This window comes from Microplitis mediator, chromosome 4 (assembly GCF_029852145.1).
Source record: "Microplitis mediator isolate UGA2020A chromosome 4, iyMicMedi2.1, whole genome shotgun sequence".
Taxonomy (NCBI): Eukaryota; Metazoa; Arthropoda; class Insecta; order Hymenoptera; family Braconidae; genus Microplitis; species Microplitis mediator.
Window position 1 is genome coordinate 3,951,016 of NC_079972.1, and position 17,637 is coordinate 3,968,652.

Here is a 17,637-nt window from a genome sequence, read left to right on the forward strand (position 1 = left end):
TGAATATAATCATAAATATATAACCGTGTTTTAATAGTTTTCAAAACTATATATAATTTTATAATCCAATGATATTCGCCATGTTGTTTACAACCGATATCGAACTCAGTTTTAGGATCGATATCTCAAAACGCATGATTGGAAATAATCGACTTTTCTACATAAAACAATCGATTTTATTTTGTAGGAATAACTATAGATATTAAACGAAAAAAAAATATTCTTCATTTAAATAATTTACATATGTTTAAAAAAAGGTGATAAAATGTTATAAATTGACACAATAATTTAAGAAAAATTATTTTTAAATTTCTAATTGGAACTTAATTTTAAAAATAATTTTTACCAAATATTTTCGAAACATCTACCTTTTATTCTGGCTGCCAGATGGCATTTTTTTATTTATTTATTTTTTTTTTTTTATACAAAAACATTAAAAATTTATTTTAATTATTGCAAGTAGTATATTTTTCATTACGCATTATAAACAAATAATTTTTCTATAAACGTTATAATATTTGAACAATTTTTTTGGTATACTGAAAATAAATAGAAAAATTAAAAAAAAAATTTTTAAAGCTACTCGGATGTTCGGGGGTTCAAAATATGAGCGTGACGACCTTGCTCTCTATTGACAAAAATAGCAAAAGCCTGATGATCTATATTCTCTCGTCGCTTACTATTATCAGTGGTGAGTAGTGTCCCTGGATGCTGCTACTTCGAAAATATAGCGAACAATATAATAAATAAAAAAAATATATAAAATAAGTTTATTAATAATAATAATAAATAACAATGGAAAGAACACGAAATTATCAGCGAATAGCGAACGACACAGTACGAAATAAAATTTCTAGTGAAAGTGATTTCGGTCCACGAAAAACAATATTTGTTTTAGCAGTTGTTGCTGGTTGTTTTGCTATATTATGGCCGAAAATTTTTTATCCTATGCTTAATGGGCCTGCCAATACCGTTCATTCACCTATTGATGGATCTGGTGAGTTTATTTTATTCACAATTTCAACATGGATATATATGTATATATATATTAATTATTATATACTTTCAAAACTAAAATGACGAGGAATAATTGAAAAAAAAAATTTTAATCTTAAATAATAAAATTATTTGTATATTAAAATTAATTGTTTAGTATGCTGTGATTTAATATTCGAAACTGATGTCAATGCAGTGGATATTTTACAAGAAATGTGTAAAAATATATTAAATTATCATCAAGCTGATCCACGAGTAAGGGATATTGTAAATATAAATAAATTATCACCCCAAAGTATAAATTTTTGTCGTGAACAAGTACTATCTCGTTGTGGTATTGACTTGTCATCATTTTTGGCTGAAGAAGAAAAATTAGGAAAAACATATAAACAAGTTCTTGAAGAAATTCGGTCATTCAATAGTTCATTATGTCTTAAAATTAATTTTGGAGTATCCATATCACGTTTAGGAACGCCACATCTTATAAGATATCATATTTTAATGTCACATAGTAAGAGCTTATATTATGTGTGTTGTTTGCTTAACTCATCTAACTACTTACATACTTTAATAATGTGTAACAAGCTTACTACAAAATAAATATTTTATTATTAATTATTTTTGTAAACTAATATTAAATAAAATTCAAAGTATTCGACCTTTGAAAAGGTCAATATATATATTCATGGAGTGCTAGCTCAAGTTTTTCAGTAAATTTTGGTATATTGCCAAAAAGTCTACATTATACGGCGAACAGTTTCCTAAAATTACTGATGATTTTTTATTTACAAAAAATACTTATTAATACTTAAGTACTTGATAATTCATTTGAGTTTTAAATTTATAAATAATTTTTTAAAGTTCATGAATTCATTAAAATAATTTTGTTATTTTTTAGCACCAATCAAACAGGAACGTCGTATACCTCCTCATGCGGGAGGTTTACATCCAGCAATGAGAGAACGTGGTAGAGCAATACCTTCTTCACATATTGTACCAAGAGTTGAAGGAAGACCTGAACAAGTAGTTGTACAAAAAATGAGACCACCAATGGGTGGTCCAGGTCGTGTAATAACACCTCATACTGGAGGTAGCAGTATGGGAATTATTATGCCACTTTATACCGTAGGAATTTTGTTATTTTTTCTCTATACAATCTCCAAGGTATATTTAAATTTGTTTATTAAAATAAAATAAATGTTTCTGTTTATTTTTATTTTTTTATTTATTTTTACAGATATTGAGAAAAAATTCAAACAATGAAATTTATCCTGAATATACAAATGCTGAAGCTGAAAGAGAATTTCGTGACCGAGTTTTTAATCCAAAAATATTAACAACAGCTATGACTGGTATGCCTTATTATCGTAAAGAAAAATCACCCGAATCCATTCGACGTATCCCAACCATTGAAGAATTAAAACAACGTAAGTATAAAATATTTATATTTTTATATTTTATTATCACTTTAATATATTTTCACGGTAAACTTCGGTCGATTCTCGGGGTATCTATTGGCGAGATTTACCGGACTCGACCTCGAGCAAAAGGTATACCTCGAAGGGTGGTGTTAAGTTTAAATTTAAGGTTTTTTTATAACCCGGGGCGCCAGTAGAGGAATTCGCCAGGCCTCTACTCCTGGAGCAGCTAGCTGCCTCGAGAGCTACTCTTGGTTAAACTTAGGTTGTAACATTCGAGGAGGTGCCAGGTGCATACCCCAGCACCTGGTTTAGAATGACTAGGATGGGAATTTGTAAGCTAGGAGACTAAATTTATTAGTTAATTAATTTAGAGTTAGATTTTATTCATTTATACGATCGTAAACCTTCACAATATTAGTAAAATTCTTATTTATGACTCGATATAAACTAAGGGCTTCTTTTAGTAATCAACGCTCTATCGATCTTTTATTTTAATAAAAACTACACAATTCTTATCTCTTTTTCTCTCTTTTCGGTGTATCTTTATTCAACACAACGTAACGTCTCATAGCACTTATCTGTGTATTACTGGAGCTAGGTTTACAGTTGTCCTGGAGCTCACGGTTCTCTAGGTGACGGCCATGGCGTCGTAGATGTGGGGCTCTGACCAAGGCAGGTTTTTAGATCACCGTTGCAGGTTTTCAATGTTATTCACCAACAAGAAGATTGGATACTCATGGCAACACGTGGTGGATCGAACTCTCTCACGGATTTCATTTTGTGTATATCTTTATTAATTACTGGAGATGTGAGTTGTTGCGCTTTTGAGCTCACTGGCAAGAATAAAGCTCATCCTCGATTCCCGGGCTTTTTCATAATTCTGCTTTTCACAGTGTTCTGTTGCTCCGAAGTTGGGACCAGTTAAGAGAGTGTTTCGAGAGAGAGAGAGGCGCCAAATTTAAACTTCATTTTACCCTGTTATAATATTTTATGTAATTTATTACACATTATCGTGTCACTTATCACAACGTGTATTTTGCAATGATGAAAGTAATAATTAATTTTAATTAAAGATAAGAAAGCGCTGATGCGCACATATATAAATTTAACAGCATACGTATACACGCTGAAAAAAAATGCTAACTATCACCATCTTGTAATAAGGAATGATTACCATCTGTATGTGATAATCATTGTCATGCTTTTATGTTAACTATTACTATCGGAGTTGGTAAGCATTCTTATCCGTGATGATAATCATTACTATCTTAGAAGGCAAAATTACAAAACTTTTCGGACATAAGAAATATTACTATCGAGATGGTAACTATTACTATCGGCAATAGTAATTATCACTATATGAGAAACAAATAGTTAACATGAAAGCATGATAATGATCATCACATACAGATGGTAATCATTCCCTATTACAAAATGGTGATAGTTAGCATTTTTTTTTCAGCGTGTATCAAAACAGCAAAAAAAGAAGTATCATATAATATAATAAATTGTGATAATAATAATCGTAATAAAATTGCACGTGAGTTAATGTTCTGAATTAGTGTGGTAATGTTGCACATGCTGGACACTAGAAGCTGCAGGGGACATAGAGGTAGATCAATTAATTCAACGATTGGCCGACACAGAAGCAGCGATGGAAAGAATTGTCGTTCAAATGGGCAACCTATCTCGTACAGTTGCACAAAATCCAAACTCACAGCAAGATACACAGGTTTATCAGACACATTTGATAGAGTTCATGTTATCATTTTTATTTTATTTTTTATTTTTAGTTATTTTAAAAACGTAGGTGGCACTCTGCTGTGTTTATTTTATGCTTCTCCTATCCTGTGACCCGCGATTATCACTTAAATCAGTAATAAAATTATTTATTTTATTAAATAGTTAATACGTTATTGTTATTATTGTCATTTGAATTCATTTTCAATAATGACTTGAAAAGTATATTATTTTATATTTTAAGTAATAGATGGGCCTCCAAAGTCCAATGATCCGGCAGTTGAAACCCTTCATTTGAAGGTATCGTTCTTTTCGCCGATAATTATTAATAATCGGAAGTCCATTTTATCTAAATAAAAGGCTTTTTAGATTTTGTGTGTGTGTGTGTGTTTTTTTTTAAATTACTTTTAGCAATTATTAATATTTGTAGTTTTATTTATAATAATCAACTAAACATAAGCTTATTTTTGTATTTACATGGAGACAATTAAAATAAAAAAAAACATTATACGTAAATTTTTTTGGACATATTCTGTAATTATTATTTTTAATAAATAATAATTATATTTATTAGCTCTTTGTATCTTTATTTTATTTTTTTTTTAATACAAATATCATAATAAATAAATAATTGTTTCAAAATTTAATAAATTATAAATAAATATTTGTAATTACAGGGAGAATGTATGGATAGCAGTTGTTGCAGTATTGGTAGAAATGGAATAGAAGAATTAGATAGATCATCACCTACTGTGAAAGTCATAGGGATGGAAATGACTGCAAATTGTGAAGGTGGACAAAAAATAAGTAGACCATCAACACCAACTACTACTCATTCACTCAAGTAAATAATAATTATTAGATAAATTCAAATTTCTTATGGTTAACTAAAAATTTATATTGATGTCTATATATCAAAAATACTAGGATCTAATTGGAGTTACTAAGTGAGGATAGTTGTAAATATCACAATAGTCCGCGTAATTTGTATATTTTTTTTTTTACATTTTAAGAAATAAATTCTATACTTGCACGTGTGACAGTACATTGTTTTTTACTGCTTGTAATTTTTCAAAATTAATAACATGAAAGTTTTGAAATAGTATATTTTTTTTTATTTTATCAATACTGTTTCATTTCATATTTATAAATTAATAAGTAAATTATTAATTGAAAACGATAATTAAAAATTTATGTGATAAATGATATAAAGTAAATATAATTTAATAATATGTATTTATTGTTATTGTTATTTAGTCATTTGGAGCGTGAGAAAACACCACCTAAGCCGATTTATCTAGAAGGTGCACTTCCGTCGCAATGCGAACTTCTAGTTACGGATTCCAAAACACAAACTGAAAATTTAGAAGAGAATGCTGGAGCCCCAGTTGTTCTATCCGGGAAAATGACGCTATCTCTCATCAGTCTCGACCAAATTGCAGCTGTAAGAAAGTATTAGAATTATCATCAGTCTCAAATGAATCTACTGAGCGTAGTATTTCTCGGTGATTCTTTTATTTATCTAATTATATCGCCTAACGGTTTTGTTAATTTTCTTACATTGTTTTATTAACCATTACTTCCGGCTCCACTGCTTCAAATGATTAGTTATAAAAAAGTTTAAGTGTGTTAAAAAAACAAAAAAAAACAATTTTTTATGATTTGGTTCTTGGATATTAATTTGAATTTTAATTCCTTAACTAGCACATAAAGGAACATTCATAAATTACGTAACACATTTTTAAGATTTTTTAGACTCCCCCCCCCCTGGTATGTAACAAATCGTAATAAATTACCAGACCCCCCTACCCCTAAAGGATTTGTTACGTAACATAATCATTGTGTCTCAACAGAAAAAGGTCTTGAATTATTTAAATTTGAATTTATTGCACAAAACAATTGCTACATATTTAGTTTATAAATTAAAGAAGTAATATTATGAAAAATTAACGTTCATTTCTTTTGGGCTCAACGTAACAATGCATAACAAATTGAAACCCCCCCCCCCCTTAAAATGTGTTACGTAATTTATGGATGTTCCCTAAGGTAAAAGCCCATATACCATACCCGCTCGGTACCATTAGTCGCTCACTTTAACTGTCTAAGGCGTTATTTATAATTTTTATAAAAAAAAATTACAACTAAAAGTATTAATATTGATAAATAATTATTTGTGAATCTAAATATATTAAAATATGATGAATCAAATTATTTTATAATAAATTATAAATTTAAATTAAATAACTGTTTTTAAAATCGCGCTCAGCCGGGCATTTTTTACTTCAACGTTCATTCGTTAGATTAAATTTAGGTTACGTCAAATTTTTTAAGAATTGTTATAACTATGTCTTATTAAAGTGGTCCCAGTAAGAGAATACACCTCGGAAATTGCCCCTACCACCGAACATTTATGAATTGCGCATGCGCACAGAAAAGTGGGAGAACATTTAACACATAAAACACCCAGAGTGGGAGTAAAAACCGACGATACCCGAGGTGCATTCTCTTGTTGGGATGACAATAAATACATTTTCAAAATTCATGAAATTTTATATAATGAAAGAATAAAGTAGTATAATTTATAAATTATTTTTCAAATCAATAAACTTATCATAGTTTAATTGATATTGTCTGTGAGCTACTATAGGGCCATGTGTTGATCGAGTAATGGTACATCAAAACTTTTAGTGAGCGACTATGGGTATACTCAAGGACCTTATTTAAAAAATTAATAATAATTAATTATTAACATTATTCTTCAAACTAAAATTTTATTCTAATACTCGAAACTTCAAAAAATAACTATAAAAAAAGAAAATACGGTTTTTCATTTTATTTATTAATTTATATTGAGTGACTTAATCTCACTCCAATGAAAAATGAGCAGGTATAGGGACTTTTATAGGGACATTTATATATTATAGGGGCAATATTTAATTTTATCGTAAAATTGTTCAAAACTTTTCTATAATTTTTTGGGTAAATTTTTCTAAAAATTAAATATTTTGTTCCTCCTCGTGGTTAATTTTTCAAGGAATTTTGCCATAACCTATCATAATAATTTGAGTAGGTTCCAAAAATACCACTCGTTAAAAAATATTTGTATGTAGGTTAGAGTGGTCCAAAATAAAGATTTTTTTTTTGTTTTCAAGTGCTATCATCTCAAAAGTTTCTCTAAAGTGTAAAAACAATTCTCGCAAAAGGCCAGCGTGATATTTCAATTTTACGAGGCGCGCAATCATGTATTTTTTTTCCCATACAAATAGCATTTAAAAAAATTTTTTTTCCGCTTTCATCAGTTAAAACTACGAAAAAGTTTTTTTTTCTATTTTGATCCACATAAACTTATTGGAAATTTAATTCTCTGCAAAAAAGCTCTGATATAGTTTTATCGTAATTCTAATGGGTAAAAAGTTATCGGGCCTTGAATACCCGCAACTAAGTAAATTCTAATGAGGAAAGTCATAAAGCAACGGTTTGCAGTAATTGACGTTACTTATGGATACTTAATTAAATTTCTATGAATCTGAAATAATTTTTAGCTTTCTAGAGCAAATTTTTAGTGACTGCAGGATTTGTTTATAAATTTATTAAATTATTTATTAAACTATATTTATAATGTAATAAAGACATTTTTTTTAAATTAAAAACGCTGAATCATGAATAATTTTTAAGAGCAAGCAAGTATTTACGTCTGTTTATCTAATTTTATTTTTTGCACATAGAAAAAATATAAATTACATAATTAAATCTATCGTAATACAAAGTAAGTTCTAAAGTCATGTCTGGTCAAATTTTCTTTCGTCCCGGGAAAAAATGATCATACCTGTCCATGCCTGTTCATGTCTGTTCATGTCTGAAGCGTTAAATACAGTCAGGTCTGATCATGCCTGTTCATGCCCGGTCATGTCTGTTCATGGCTGTTCATATCTATTCATGTCTGAAGCGTTAAATACGCTCATGCCTGATCATACCTGTCCATGTCTGTTCATGCCTGTTCATGTCTGAAGCGTTAAATACGCTCAGGCCTGATCATACCTGTCCATGCCTGTTCATGCCTGGTCATGTATGTTCATGTCTGTTCATGGCTGTTCATGTCTGCTCATAGATCTAAAATTTTGTTGACCAAAAATCTATCACGTATAAGATTTTTATTACTTGAAGTTCATACGAAACTTACTTTTCAACTAAATCTCTTAGGTCAGTGGGTAGCGAGTTACACTTTCGAGCGCAAGGTCCACGGTTCCAATCCTGCACACACCCGAATTTCTATTTTTTTATTTTTATAGCAACAATTATATACATGTATAATTGAATATAGTTATACATAATTATATATAATTATATAGGGCCATTGTTTATATATAATTTTTTTACCCGGATGGGCATGAACAGACATGAACATACCTGATCAGACCTGAACATGTCTGATCAGGCCTGGTCAGGCATGGTCATTTTTCATGTCTGATCAGGCCTGAAGACTCGTGCCTGTTCATGTCTGATCAGGTCTGATCATTTTTTCCCGGGGTTGCGGGTATTCAAAGCCCGATAACTTTTTACCCGTTAGGATTACTATAAAACTATTTCAAAACTTTTTTGTAAAAAATTAAATTTCCTACAAGATGTGCATCAAAATAGAAAAAAAAAAATCTGTCTATCGGTTGACCCTGCGGGCCAGCCCTAAAACTTTCCGCTGTTTTTGAGCTCCTTGAGCTCGTTAACATTGTTGTGAGTACATTTTCGAGCTCTACGAGCTCGAAAATACGTTTGTATTCCATTGTTTTCGAATAAACCGTTTTTTACCAATTCTTTCCCCACGATATCCCGCGAAAGAATTAACCGATTGAGACGGTTGAGGTAGCAATTGAAAGCTTTTATCGAGTTCTAGAGCTGATTAGATTTTTGAATTGATCGATTCGATAGTTTCCGAAATATTCACGAAAAACGAAAAAAAACGATTTTTTTTCATTCTTTCGTCGACGATATCTCTCGAACGGATTATCCGATTAAGACGGTTGGGGTGGCAATGGCGCGTTTTATTGAGGTCTAGAGCTGATAAAATTTTGGGAATGATTGGTTTAGTCGTTTCGACGATATTTGCATAAAACCGTTTTCTAATGTTTCTTTCCTCGACGATATCTTTTGAACGGATTATCTGATTGAGACATTCTTAGTGACGATCGAAAGCTTTTATCGAGTTCTAGAGCTGATTAGATTTTGGAATTGATCGATCCAACAGTTTTCAAAATATCAAAAAAAAAACGAAAAAAAAAATTTTTTTTTTTTCGTATTTCTTAAATATCTCAGAAGTTATTTGACTAAATGGTCTAAATTTTTTTTGATAATCTAAGTTCAGAAGATACCTTTCGAATGCCGCAAGAACCATCTAAATCAGTTCATTCATCAAAACGATATGAGAGGCTTACATCCACACACACACACAGACACACACACACACACACACACACACACACACTCGGACACACTCGGACATCATTCTGAAAATAGTCAGAATAGCTTCCTAGGACCTCAAAACGTCGACATCTGATGAAAACTCGACTTTCGAAAATCGGGGTGAAAATAATAACTTCCCAATTTTTCTAAAATCGTCGATTTTCTTAGCGGGAAGTTAAAAATTCTATGTCGATTACAGACCTAGCTCATTGAAAAAATTGATTTCTCATTTAAATAACACGGGAAAATTTTATTTTTAACTTTGAGTATTTTTAACTCGTTAACCAATCAATAGATCGAATAGACTAATTCAAGTTGGAAATCTTTTTATTTTTCCGGCGAAACTATCAGACTTATCATAAGAAAAATAAATTGTTGTTTTTTCTGTTTCATAACTATACATATATTTATATGTTTTTTGTTATTTTCATAGAACTCCAAGGAAATCAATGGCAAATTTGACGAATATAAAGAAAAAATTGTCAAGATTGTACCTGAAAATTATAAAGCTCTTGATAAAAGCAAACAAGTTGATTTAAATAATGATAAAATTGCAATTACTAAATCAAAAAATATGTTAAATAAAAAAATTAAAGAAAATGAATACATAGATAAAGATGAAGATGTAGATGAAGGAGACAATGATGACAATGGTGATAGTGATAATGATAATGATGATGATGATAAAGAGGAGGATGATGAAGATGTTAGTCATGAAGAAGATGTTGACAATGATAATGATGACAACAATGACAATGATAATAACGATAATGATGATGGTAATGTTAATGATGATAACAGTAAAAAAATATCATCTAAAGCTACTATGTTATTTTAAATTAATTTAATAATTACTAACCACAAATCACTCAAAAGCCATAGAAAATCGATAATGTACATTAGGTTATTCACTTTTGTACAGATCGTTCGAAGTCATTTAAACCAAGTAATTACTATAGTGATATAAAATTACTGACGCTCACAAAAATCAAGCATCAATATCATAGTTAGTTTAAGAAATTGATTAAATTTTTATATTGATTATATTCTTCTTGAATTAAATAAAAAAAAACTTCGAATAAATTTAGTGTTCGAAAAAAATTGTTTTGCATGACATGATGAAAAGTATTTAATCTAATTAGCTTTCTGTTGAAAATATTTATTTGATAATTATCAAAGACCGTAAAATCGATTGAAACAAAAAAAAGAAAAAAAAAAAAAAATGAAAAATGAATAAAAAAAAGTTATTTGCCGTTTAAGATACTTTATGGCCAAATTTAACATTTTTTTCAGAAGGCTGAAAATTTTTTTACAAGAAATATGTAATGTTCAAGTTGAGATCACCGTCTTAATATTCAAATTAAAATAATAATAATTATAACAGTAGAAGAGTAAGATAGTTATGAAAGTTTATAGTTATATAGTGGAATGTATCAATGCCCATAGCTATTAAAACCTTCCATTATTGTTGCAAATATTTAATATTATCATCAATCTGTTAAAATTTAAATAAATTACACAATTTTAAAGAGTGTAACGATTATTTATTCATTTTTTTTGCAAATACTTTTAACGTAGATTTAATATTATCCGATTCCTCTTCTTTTATAGTATATTTCTTATACACAGAAAAAAGTTAACTGGAATCAAGAAAAATTTTCTTCATTCAAGAAATTTTTTTGGATCGATTCGGAAAATAATAATTTACTTGCACCAAGTAAACAATCATCTTCAAATTTTTATCTTAAATCGAAATGTTTTTTTTCATGTCAACATATTTTTACGCTTAAGGATGTATGAGCGTGACAACAATATGTAATTTAAACCCTCAAAATTTTTTTAATGATAGATTTATACCGAAAGAATTTGCTGTCAAAATTTCAGCATAGGTAACGGGGCAAATTTTTAAGAAAATAATTATTAAAAATTGAGATAAAATACATTGCTCTTATGGAGAAACGGGTAGTCTTGACACTAAAGCATCAAATATAAATATGCTAAAGTATTTTTCATGTGAAAAAAAACTATAAATAAGAAAGTTGATACTTATAGTAATTTAATAAAATCATAAAAACACTATGCAACGGTGCATCCTAAAGAGCAAAATTAAAATGAAATTTAAATAAATTAAGTTTATTAATTTTTTCTCGCCATGACATAAGACTTGGCAACGTTTCACTTTTATTATGAGCGCCACAAAAAGCTGGTGTAGAAAATATTAAACACGGATGTAAATATAACCTCACTTTTAGATTTAAAAATAAAAATAACATGACACATTGACAAACGCAGTGACGTTTATATTAATATTTATATTATTAAAAATAATAAATAAATGAATTTTCAATAATTAAAATTAAACAAAAAAATACATGCATGACAGTTTTTAAAATTGACACTTGGCAATAATTATTGTTTAATTATTAAGTTGCGCAATACAAAAAAACTGTGGTAATCATAAATAATTATAGTTAAAAAAATTATTTTATTTATTTTGAATTTCCTCAAGTTTTAGTATTACTGTTACAAATACATACCTGGGTTGGAAACACATATTTTTTCAGTTTTTTTCTTTTTATTTGCGAAAGATTGATCACTTTCTAGCTGTAAGGGTCGTTTCTTACGAAACTGACCATTTTTATAGCGTTTCAAGAGCTCTGTCATTTTTTAAAAACATTCAAATATTAGCGGTAGAAAATAACCATAAAGCTGTGTTGTCAAATGTACACTAGACGTCACGTGGTACTTTCCGTTACCTCACCCCGCAACCATCCCCGCCCATCCCCACTCTTCAATATTCACGGTTCCCCCACGCCCTCGCTCATACATCCTTAAATCAAAAAATTTTCACTTGTTTCAAGAGTTTATATTACTTAAAGTAAGAGGTATTTTTTTTGTAACAATATTGCATTTTTTAGTTTAAAGAAAATAAAATTTCTCGGAATAAGTACTATACTTTTCACGCAAGTATTTCCGTATGCTCCGACCAAGAAAACAAAAGTTGCTTAACCCTTTAGAGTCAGAGGATCTCGAAACGTCTCCGTGTGAGACTAGTGGGGAGAGCGCGAAAGAGTCCCGTGAGCATATATGAGTGACATGTGAGAGTAGTAGTGTACCTGTGAGTATCCTTCCACTCGTTTGAATCTCGCACTGCGTTCATCGACAGTGCCGTGGTTAGTATTGTTGACGTGAGGAAATAGTCTCCGAATGTAAGGTTAGAAAAATTTAAGAAAATTTTATACATTGCTATGTAATTGCAATATTACTTAACTATATTTATAATGAAACCAAATGTTGTTCTTACTTTGAATTTAAGTCCTTTGATATTTATTATTTTATAAATTAAAAATAAAAAATAAAATAATTTTTAATTCCCGCTTAGGTGAAATTTTTTCTCTTATAATACGGCCCTGTCACATTTGCTTCGCGCTCTTTCTAATTCTATCGGGCTCCGCCAGTTCGAAGAGTGGGGTTTCAAGGTCAAACTCTAAAGGGTTAAGCCAAGAAAAAAATTCTGGGCGTCGGTTGGCCCTGTGGGCCAGCCCTAAAACTTCCCGCTGTTGTCGAGCTCTTTGCTCGAAAACATTAGTGTGAATACATTTTCGATCTCTTCGAGCTCGAAAATGCTTTTGAATGCAATTGTTTTTTCATGAGTCTTTTAAGCTCTAACAAGTTACATTTTATGCTAAAGTTTGAAAATTTAAAAATCGAAAATCATTAATGAACATGCGGTTTTTAAATTTTTAGTTCTGATTATGTTGTAATGGATGTGCTTATTATATTGGTTTAGATTGTGGTCCCAATATAATAAGTGTCCCACACATATGCAAAACTTGAGGCGTTCTGCGAGCCTGTCTGACTGTCTCAGTATCTCCAGGTGAGGGTAAACCCCGACTGGACCACGCAGTGAAAAATAAAAGTTTAAGAGAGAGAAAATTCGCTGAAGCTTATACTTGTAGAGGGAAATGTTTAGAAATGATTAATATGTAATTTATAGAAAATTAATAAGTCTGGCATTTATTCAAGACGGGTCGTCTTACAAAATTTTATAAATGACAGGTGAACAATAAATTAGAATGAATGATGAATTTGACTCGACAATTTGACTTTGAAAAGATTTATACTGACTCTACTATTGTAATATTATAAGTGACTCTATTTTAACAAATTTTATAATGACTCTATTAACAATTTTACAATGACTCTATTAACAATTTTACAATGACTCCATTAACAATTTTATAATGACTCTATTAACAATTTTACTCAAAGTAAACTCCACTCACTTCAGCACTCTTACTCCAACAACTATCCCGTGACCTCCGCCGATCCTCTTCAACAAGACTCCAATAAATTCCTCTGGTCCTCTAGCCTCCTCGAACCCAATCCTCCGTCACCAGGTCCCAAGTCCACTTCCAAAACCAAATCCTCCAATAGTCCACAGTAATTTATAATAACCAGAATAAGCTTCCACTCACCAGTGGGCTTATAAGCTCTTGGCAAATGGCGATGTTGGATGTATAATTTTATAGTAGTATATATATATATATATATCAGTGGGGGAAGTGCGTCCGTCTCTGATGAACTAGTCCAGTTGATGCGCACGAAAAAATGGTCAAAGATCATTTTTTCGGTGGGTAAAGATCGATTTTGAAAAATTTTATCTTCGGGAATTGCTAGAGAGAGAAAGTAATCGTAATCCGTTAGAAAAAAACACTACTGTCTTATGCCTACTTTCTCTCTCTAGCAATTCCCGAAGATATCCGAAGTCCAATTTTTTTTAAGTCCCGTAGCAAGAAATTTTTTTAAGTCCTTATATTGAAAATTATAAAGGAAAAATTGCAAGAAATCGACAAAAATTCGTATATACCATTCGATTCAGAATTTCGCGAGATGAATTTCTGTCGTATCAAAAAAAATATATTTTTTTTTTAATTGTTGATAAATTTCAAAAATTTTCAAAACGGGTTTTTTTATGAAAAAAATTTTTTTTTAACTGTCATTACCCGTAATTGTTTGGGTAATGGTTCAAACAAAATTATCCATTAGTTCATTTTAATTATTTTTTATTTAACAAAAAGTGGTTTTTACTTTTTTTAAATTTTAAATTCGAAAAAATTTTTTTGGAAGTTACCAAATTTTTTTATGGTTGATATATGATTTACTAAGAGAATAAAAAAAAAAATTGTTAAAATATCGATTTGCTGCCGAGTTACACTCTTTTGTTTATCCGCGCGCGGACGAGATGACGCGCTTTTTCGTTTTTCGCGCTTTAATAATTTTTATCTCAGCAACTACTCATCGTAGAGACTTCGTTCAAAATTCATTTTGTTCGTTATTAAATCCCAAAAACAATGATACTAGTTTGTCTCGATAACTTCTCAATACTTTTAGAATTATTTCATTTTACATCTCATTTTTTTATAAAAAAAAAAATGATCACCCTCCAAATTTATGGTAACTTTTTTCCTTATATTTTTTCTAGTATTTTAAAAAAAAAATTTTTCAAAATCGATCTTTACCCACCGAAAAAATGATCTTTGACTATTTTTTTGTGCGCATCGACTGGACTAAACGCCAAAAACCAAGAGAACGTCTCTCGAAAATTGCCGAGCCTCGTACCCCTCACTCGCAGGTTGGCCAACGGGTGCGTCGCATTATTCCGAATCGCCAAAATGCCGAATAAAACGCTTACCGTCAGAAAATATGATAAATAAGTTCCAGAAGTAGACAATAGGTGGCGACAAATAACCTATTGCTGAAAGAAACGCGGCTTTATTTGACGAATTCAAAATGATAGCGATGTGATGAAAAAAAGCCAGAGGATCGTTTGAATAATATGCAAATATGAAATGGAGCTACGAAAAATTTAAATGCTGTAATGAAAATATAGAAAAAAATAAAAAAATCAGATTGCTAAACAACCGTACGACAAATTGTTTTATAGGTAAGCAAAAAGAAAACTAAGTGAGGCATTTAGGTTAAATTTGTATGCCTGTTTAAATGAAACAGACAAATGCACTTGAAACTACAAATAAAAAAGTCTGTTCAAAGCAAACAGAGGTGTCTGGATAGATTAAATAGACAAGTGCTATTAACTTACAAAATAAAGTCTGTTCGAAGGAAACAGAAGTGTATGTTTGGGTTAAACAGAAGTGCCTGTTTGGACTAAACAGACGTGTCTGTATGGACTAAACAGACGTGTCTGTATGGACTAAACAGACCAGTGCTATTTACCTACAAAATAAAGTCTGTTCAGAGGAAACAGGTGTGTCTGTTTGGACTAAACAGACGTGTCTGTATGGACTGAACAGACCAGTGCTATTTACCTACGAAATAAAGTCTGTTCAAAGGAAACAGATGTGTCTGTTTGGACTAAACAGACGTGTCTGTATGGACTAAACAGACGTGTCTGTATGGACTAAACAGACCATTGCTATTTACCTACAAAATAAAGTCTGTTCGAAGGAAACAGATGTGTCTGTTTGGACTAAACAGACGTGTCTGTATGGACTAAACAGACGTGTCTGTATGGACTAAACAGACCATTGCTATTTACCTACAAAATAAAGTCTGTTCGAAGGAACCAGATGTGTCTGTTTGGACTGAACAGACGTGTCTGTATGGACTAAACAGACGTGTCTGTATGGACTAAACAGACCAATGCTATTTACCTACAAAATAAAGTCTGTTCAAAGGAAACAGGTGTGTCTGTTTGGACTAAACAGACGTGTCTGTATGGACTAAACAGACCAGTGCTATTTACCTACGAAATGAAGTCTGTTCAAAGGAAACAGGTGTGTCTGTTTGGACTAAACAGACGTGTCTGTATGGACTAAACAGACGTGTCTGTATGGACTAAACAGACCAATGCTATTTACCTACGAAATAAAGTCTGTTCAAAGGAAACAGGTGTGTCTGTTTGGACTAAACAGACGTGTCTGTATGGACTAAACAGACCAGTGCTATTTACCTACGAAATGAAGTCTGTTCAAAGGAAACAGGTGTGTCTGTTTGGACTAAACAGACGTGTCTGTATGGACTGAACAGACCAGTGCTATTTACCTACGAAATAAAGTCTGTTCGAAGGAAACAGATGTGTCTGTTTGGAGTAAACAGACGTGTCTGTATGGACTAAACAGACCAGTGCTATTTACCTCCAAAATAAAGTCTGTTCGAAGGAAACAGATGTGTCTGTTTAGACTAAACAGACGTGTCTGTATGGACTAAACAGACCATTGCTATTTACCTACAAAATAAAGTCTGTTCGAAGGAAACAGATGTGTCTGTTTGGACTAAACAGACGTGTCTGTATGGACTAAACAGACGTGTCTGTATGGACTAAACAGACCATTGCTATTTACCTACAAAATAAAGTCTGTTCGAAGGAACCAGATGTGTCTGTTTGGACTAAACAGACGTGTCTGTATGGACTAAACAGACGTGTCTGTATGGACTAAACAGACGTGTCTGTATGGACTAAACAGACCAATGCTATTTACCTACGAAATAAAGTCTGTTCAAAGGAAACAGGTGTGTCTGTTTGGACTAAACAGACGTGTCTGTATGGACTAAACAGACCAGTGCTATTTACCTACGAAATGAAGTCTGTTCAAAGGAAACAGGTGTGTCTGTTTGGACTAAACAGACGTGTCTGTATGGACTGAACAGACCAGTGCTATTTACCTACGAAATAAAGTCTGTTCGAAGGAAACAGATGTGTCTGTTTGGACTAAACAGACGTGTCTGTATGGACTAAACAGACGTGTCTGTATGGACTAAACAGACCAGTGCTATTTACCTCCAAAATAAAGTCTGTTCGAAGGAAACAGATGTGTCTGTTTGGACTGAACAGACGTGTCTGTATGGACTAAACATACGTGTCTGTATGGACTAAACAGACGTGTCTGTATGGACTAAACAGACCAGTGCTATTTACCTACGAAATAAAGTCTGTTCAAAGGAAACAGATGTGTCTGTTTGGACTAAACAGACGTGTCTGTATGGACTAAACAGACATGTCTGT

The 17,637-nt window shown here is 31.1% G+C and overlaps 1 protein-coding gene across 3 annotated transcripts; it reads left to right on the forward strand.

Annotated features, from left to right (window-relative positions):
• Positions 1-578: 578 nt before the first annotated feature.
• Positions 579-11,148, forward strand: LOC130667101 (uncharacterized). 3 transcript variants are annotated; one of them, XM_057468546.1, is made up of 8 exons: positions 579-997; positions 1,154-1,507; positions 1,895-2,160; positions 2,234-2,423; positions 4,402-4,457; positions 4,835-5,001; positions 5,415-5,601; positions 10,045-11,148. In XM_057468546.1, exons 1-8 carry the CDS (start codon positions 796-798, stop codon positions 10,447-10,449), a joined length of 1,827 nt encoding a protein of 608 aa, XP_057324529.1. In that variant the 5' UTR covers positions 579-795; the 3' UTR covers positions 10,450-11,148. The 3 variants fall into 3 exon arrangements, with proteins under 3 accessions (XP_057324529.1, XP_057324528.1, XP_057324531.1); XM_057468545.1 differs by lacking the exon at positions 4,402-4,457 and adding an exon at positions 4,010-4,149 and having other exon boundaries at positions 593-997; XM_057468548.1 differs by lacking the exons at positions 1,154-1,507; positions 4,402-4,457 and adding an exon at positions 4,010-4,149 and having other exon boundaries at positions 599-997.
• Positions 11,149-17,637: the final 6,489 nt, after the last annotated feature.

Bases quoted from the DNA above. Each gene is read 5' to 3' on its own strand.
- LOC130667101 (XM_057468545.1), top strand. From the start codon at position 796: ATGGAAAGAACACGAAATTATCAGCGAATAGCGAACGACACAGTACGA. The intron at 1,508-1,894 runs GTAAGAGCTTAT...GTTATTTTTTAG, and splicing joins TCATATTTTAATGTCACATA to CACCAATCAAACAGGAACGT. The intron at 5,002-5,414 runs GTAAATAATAAT...ATTGTTATTTAG, and splicing joins ACTACTACTCATTCACTCAA to TCATTTGGAGCGTGAGAAAA.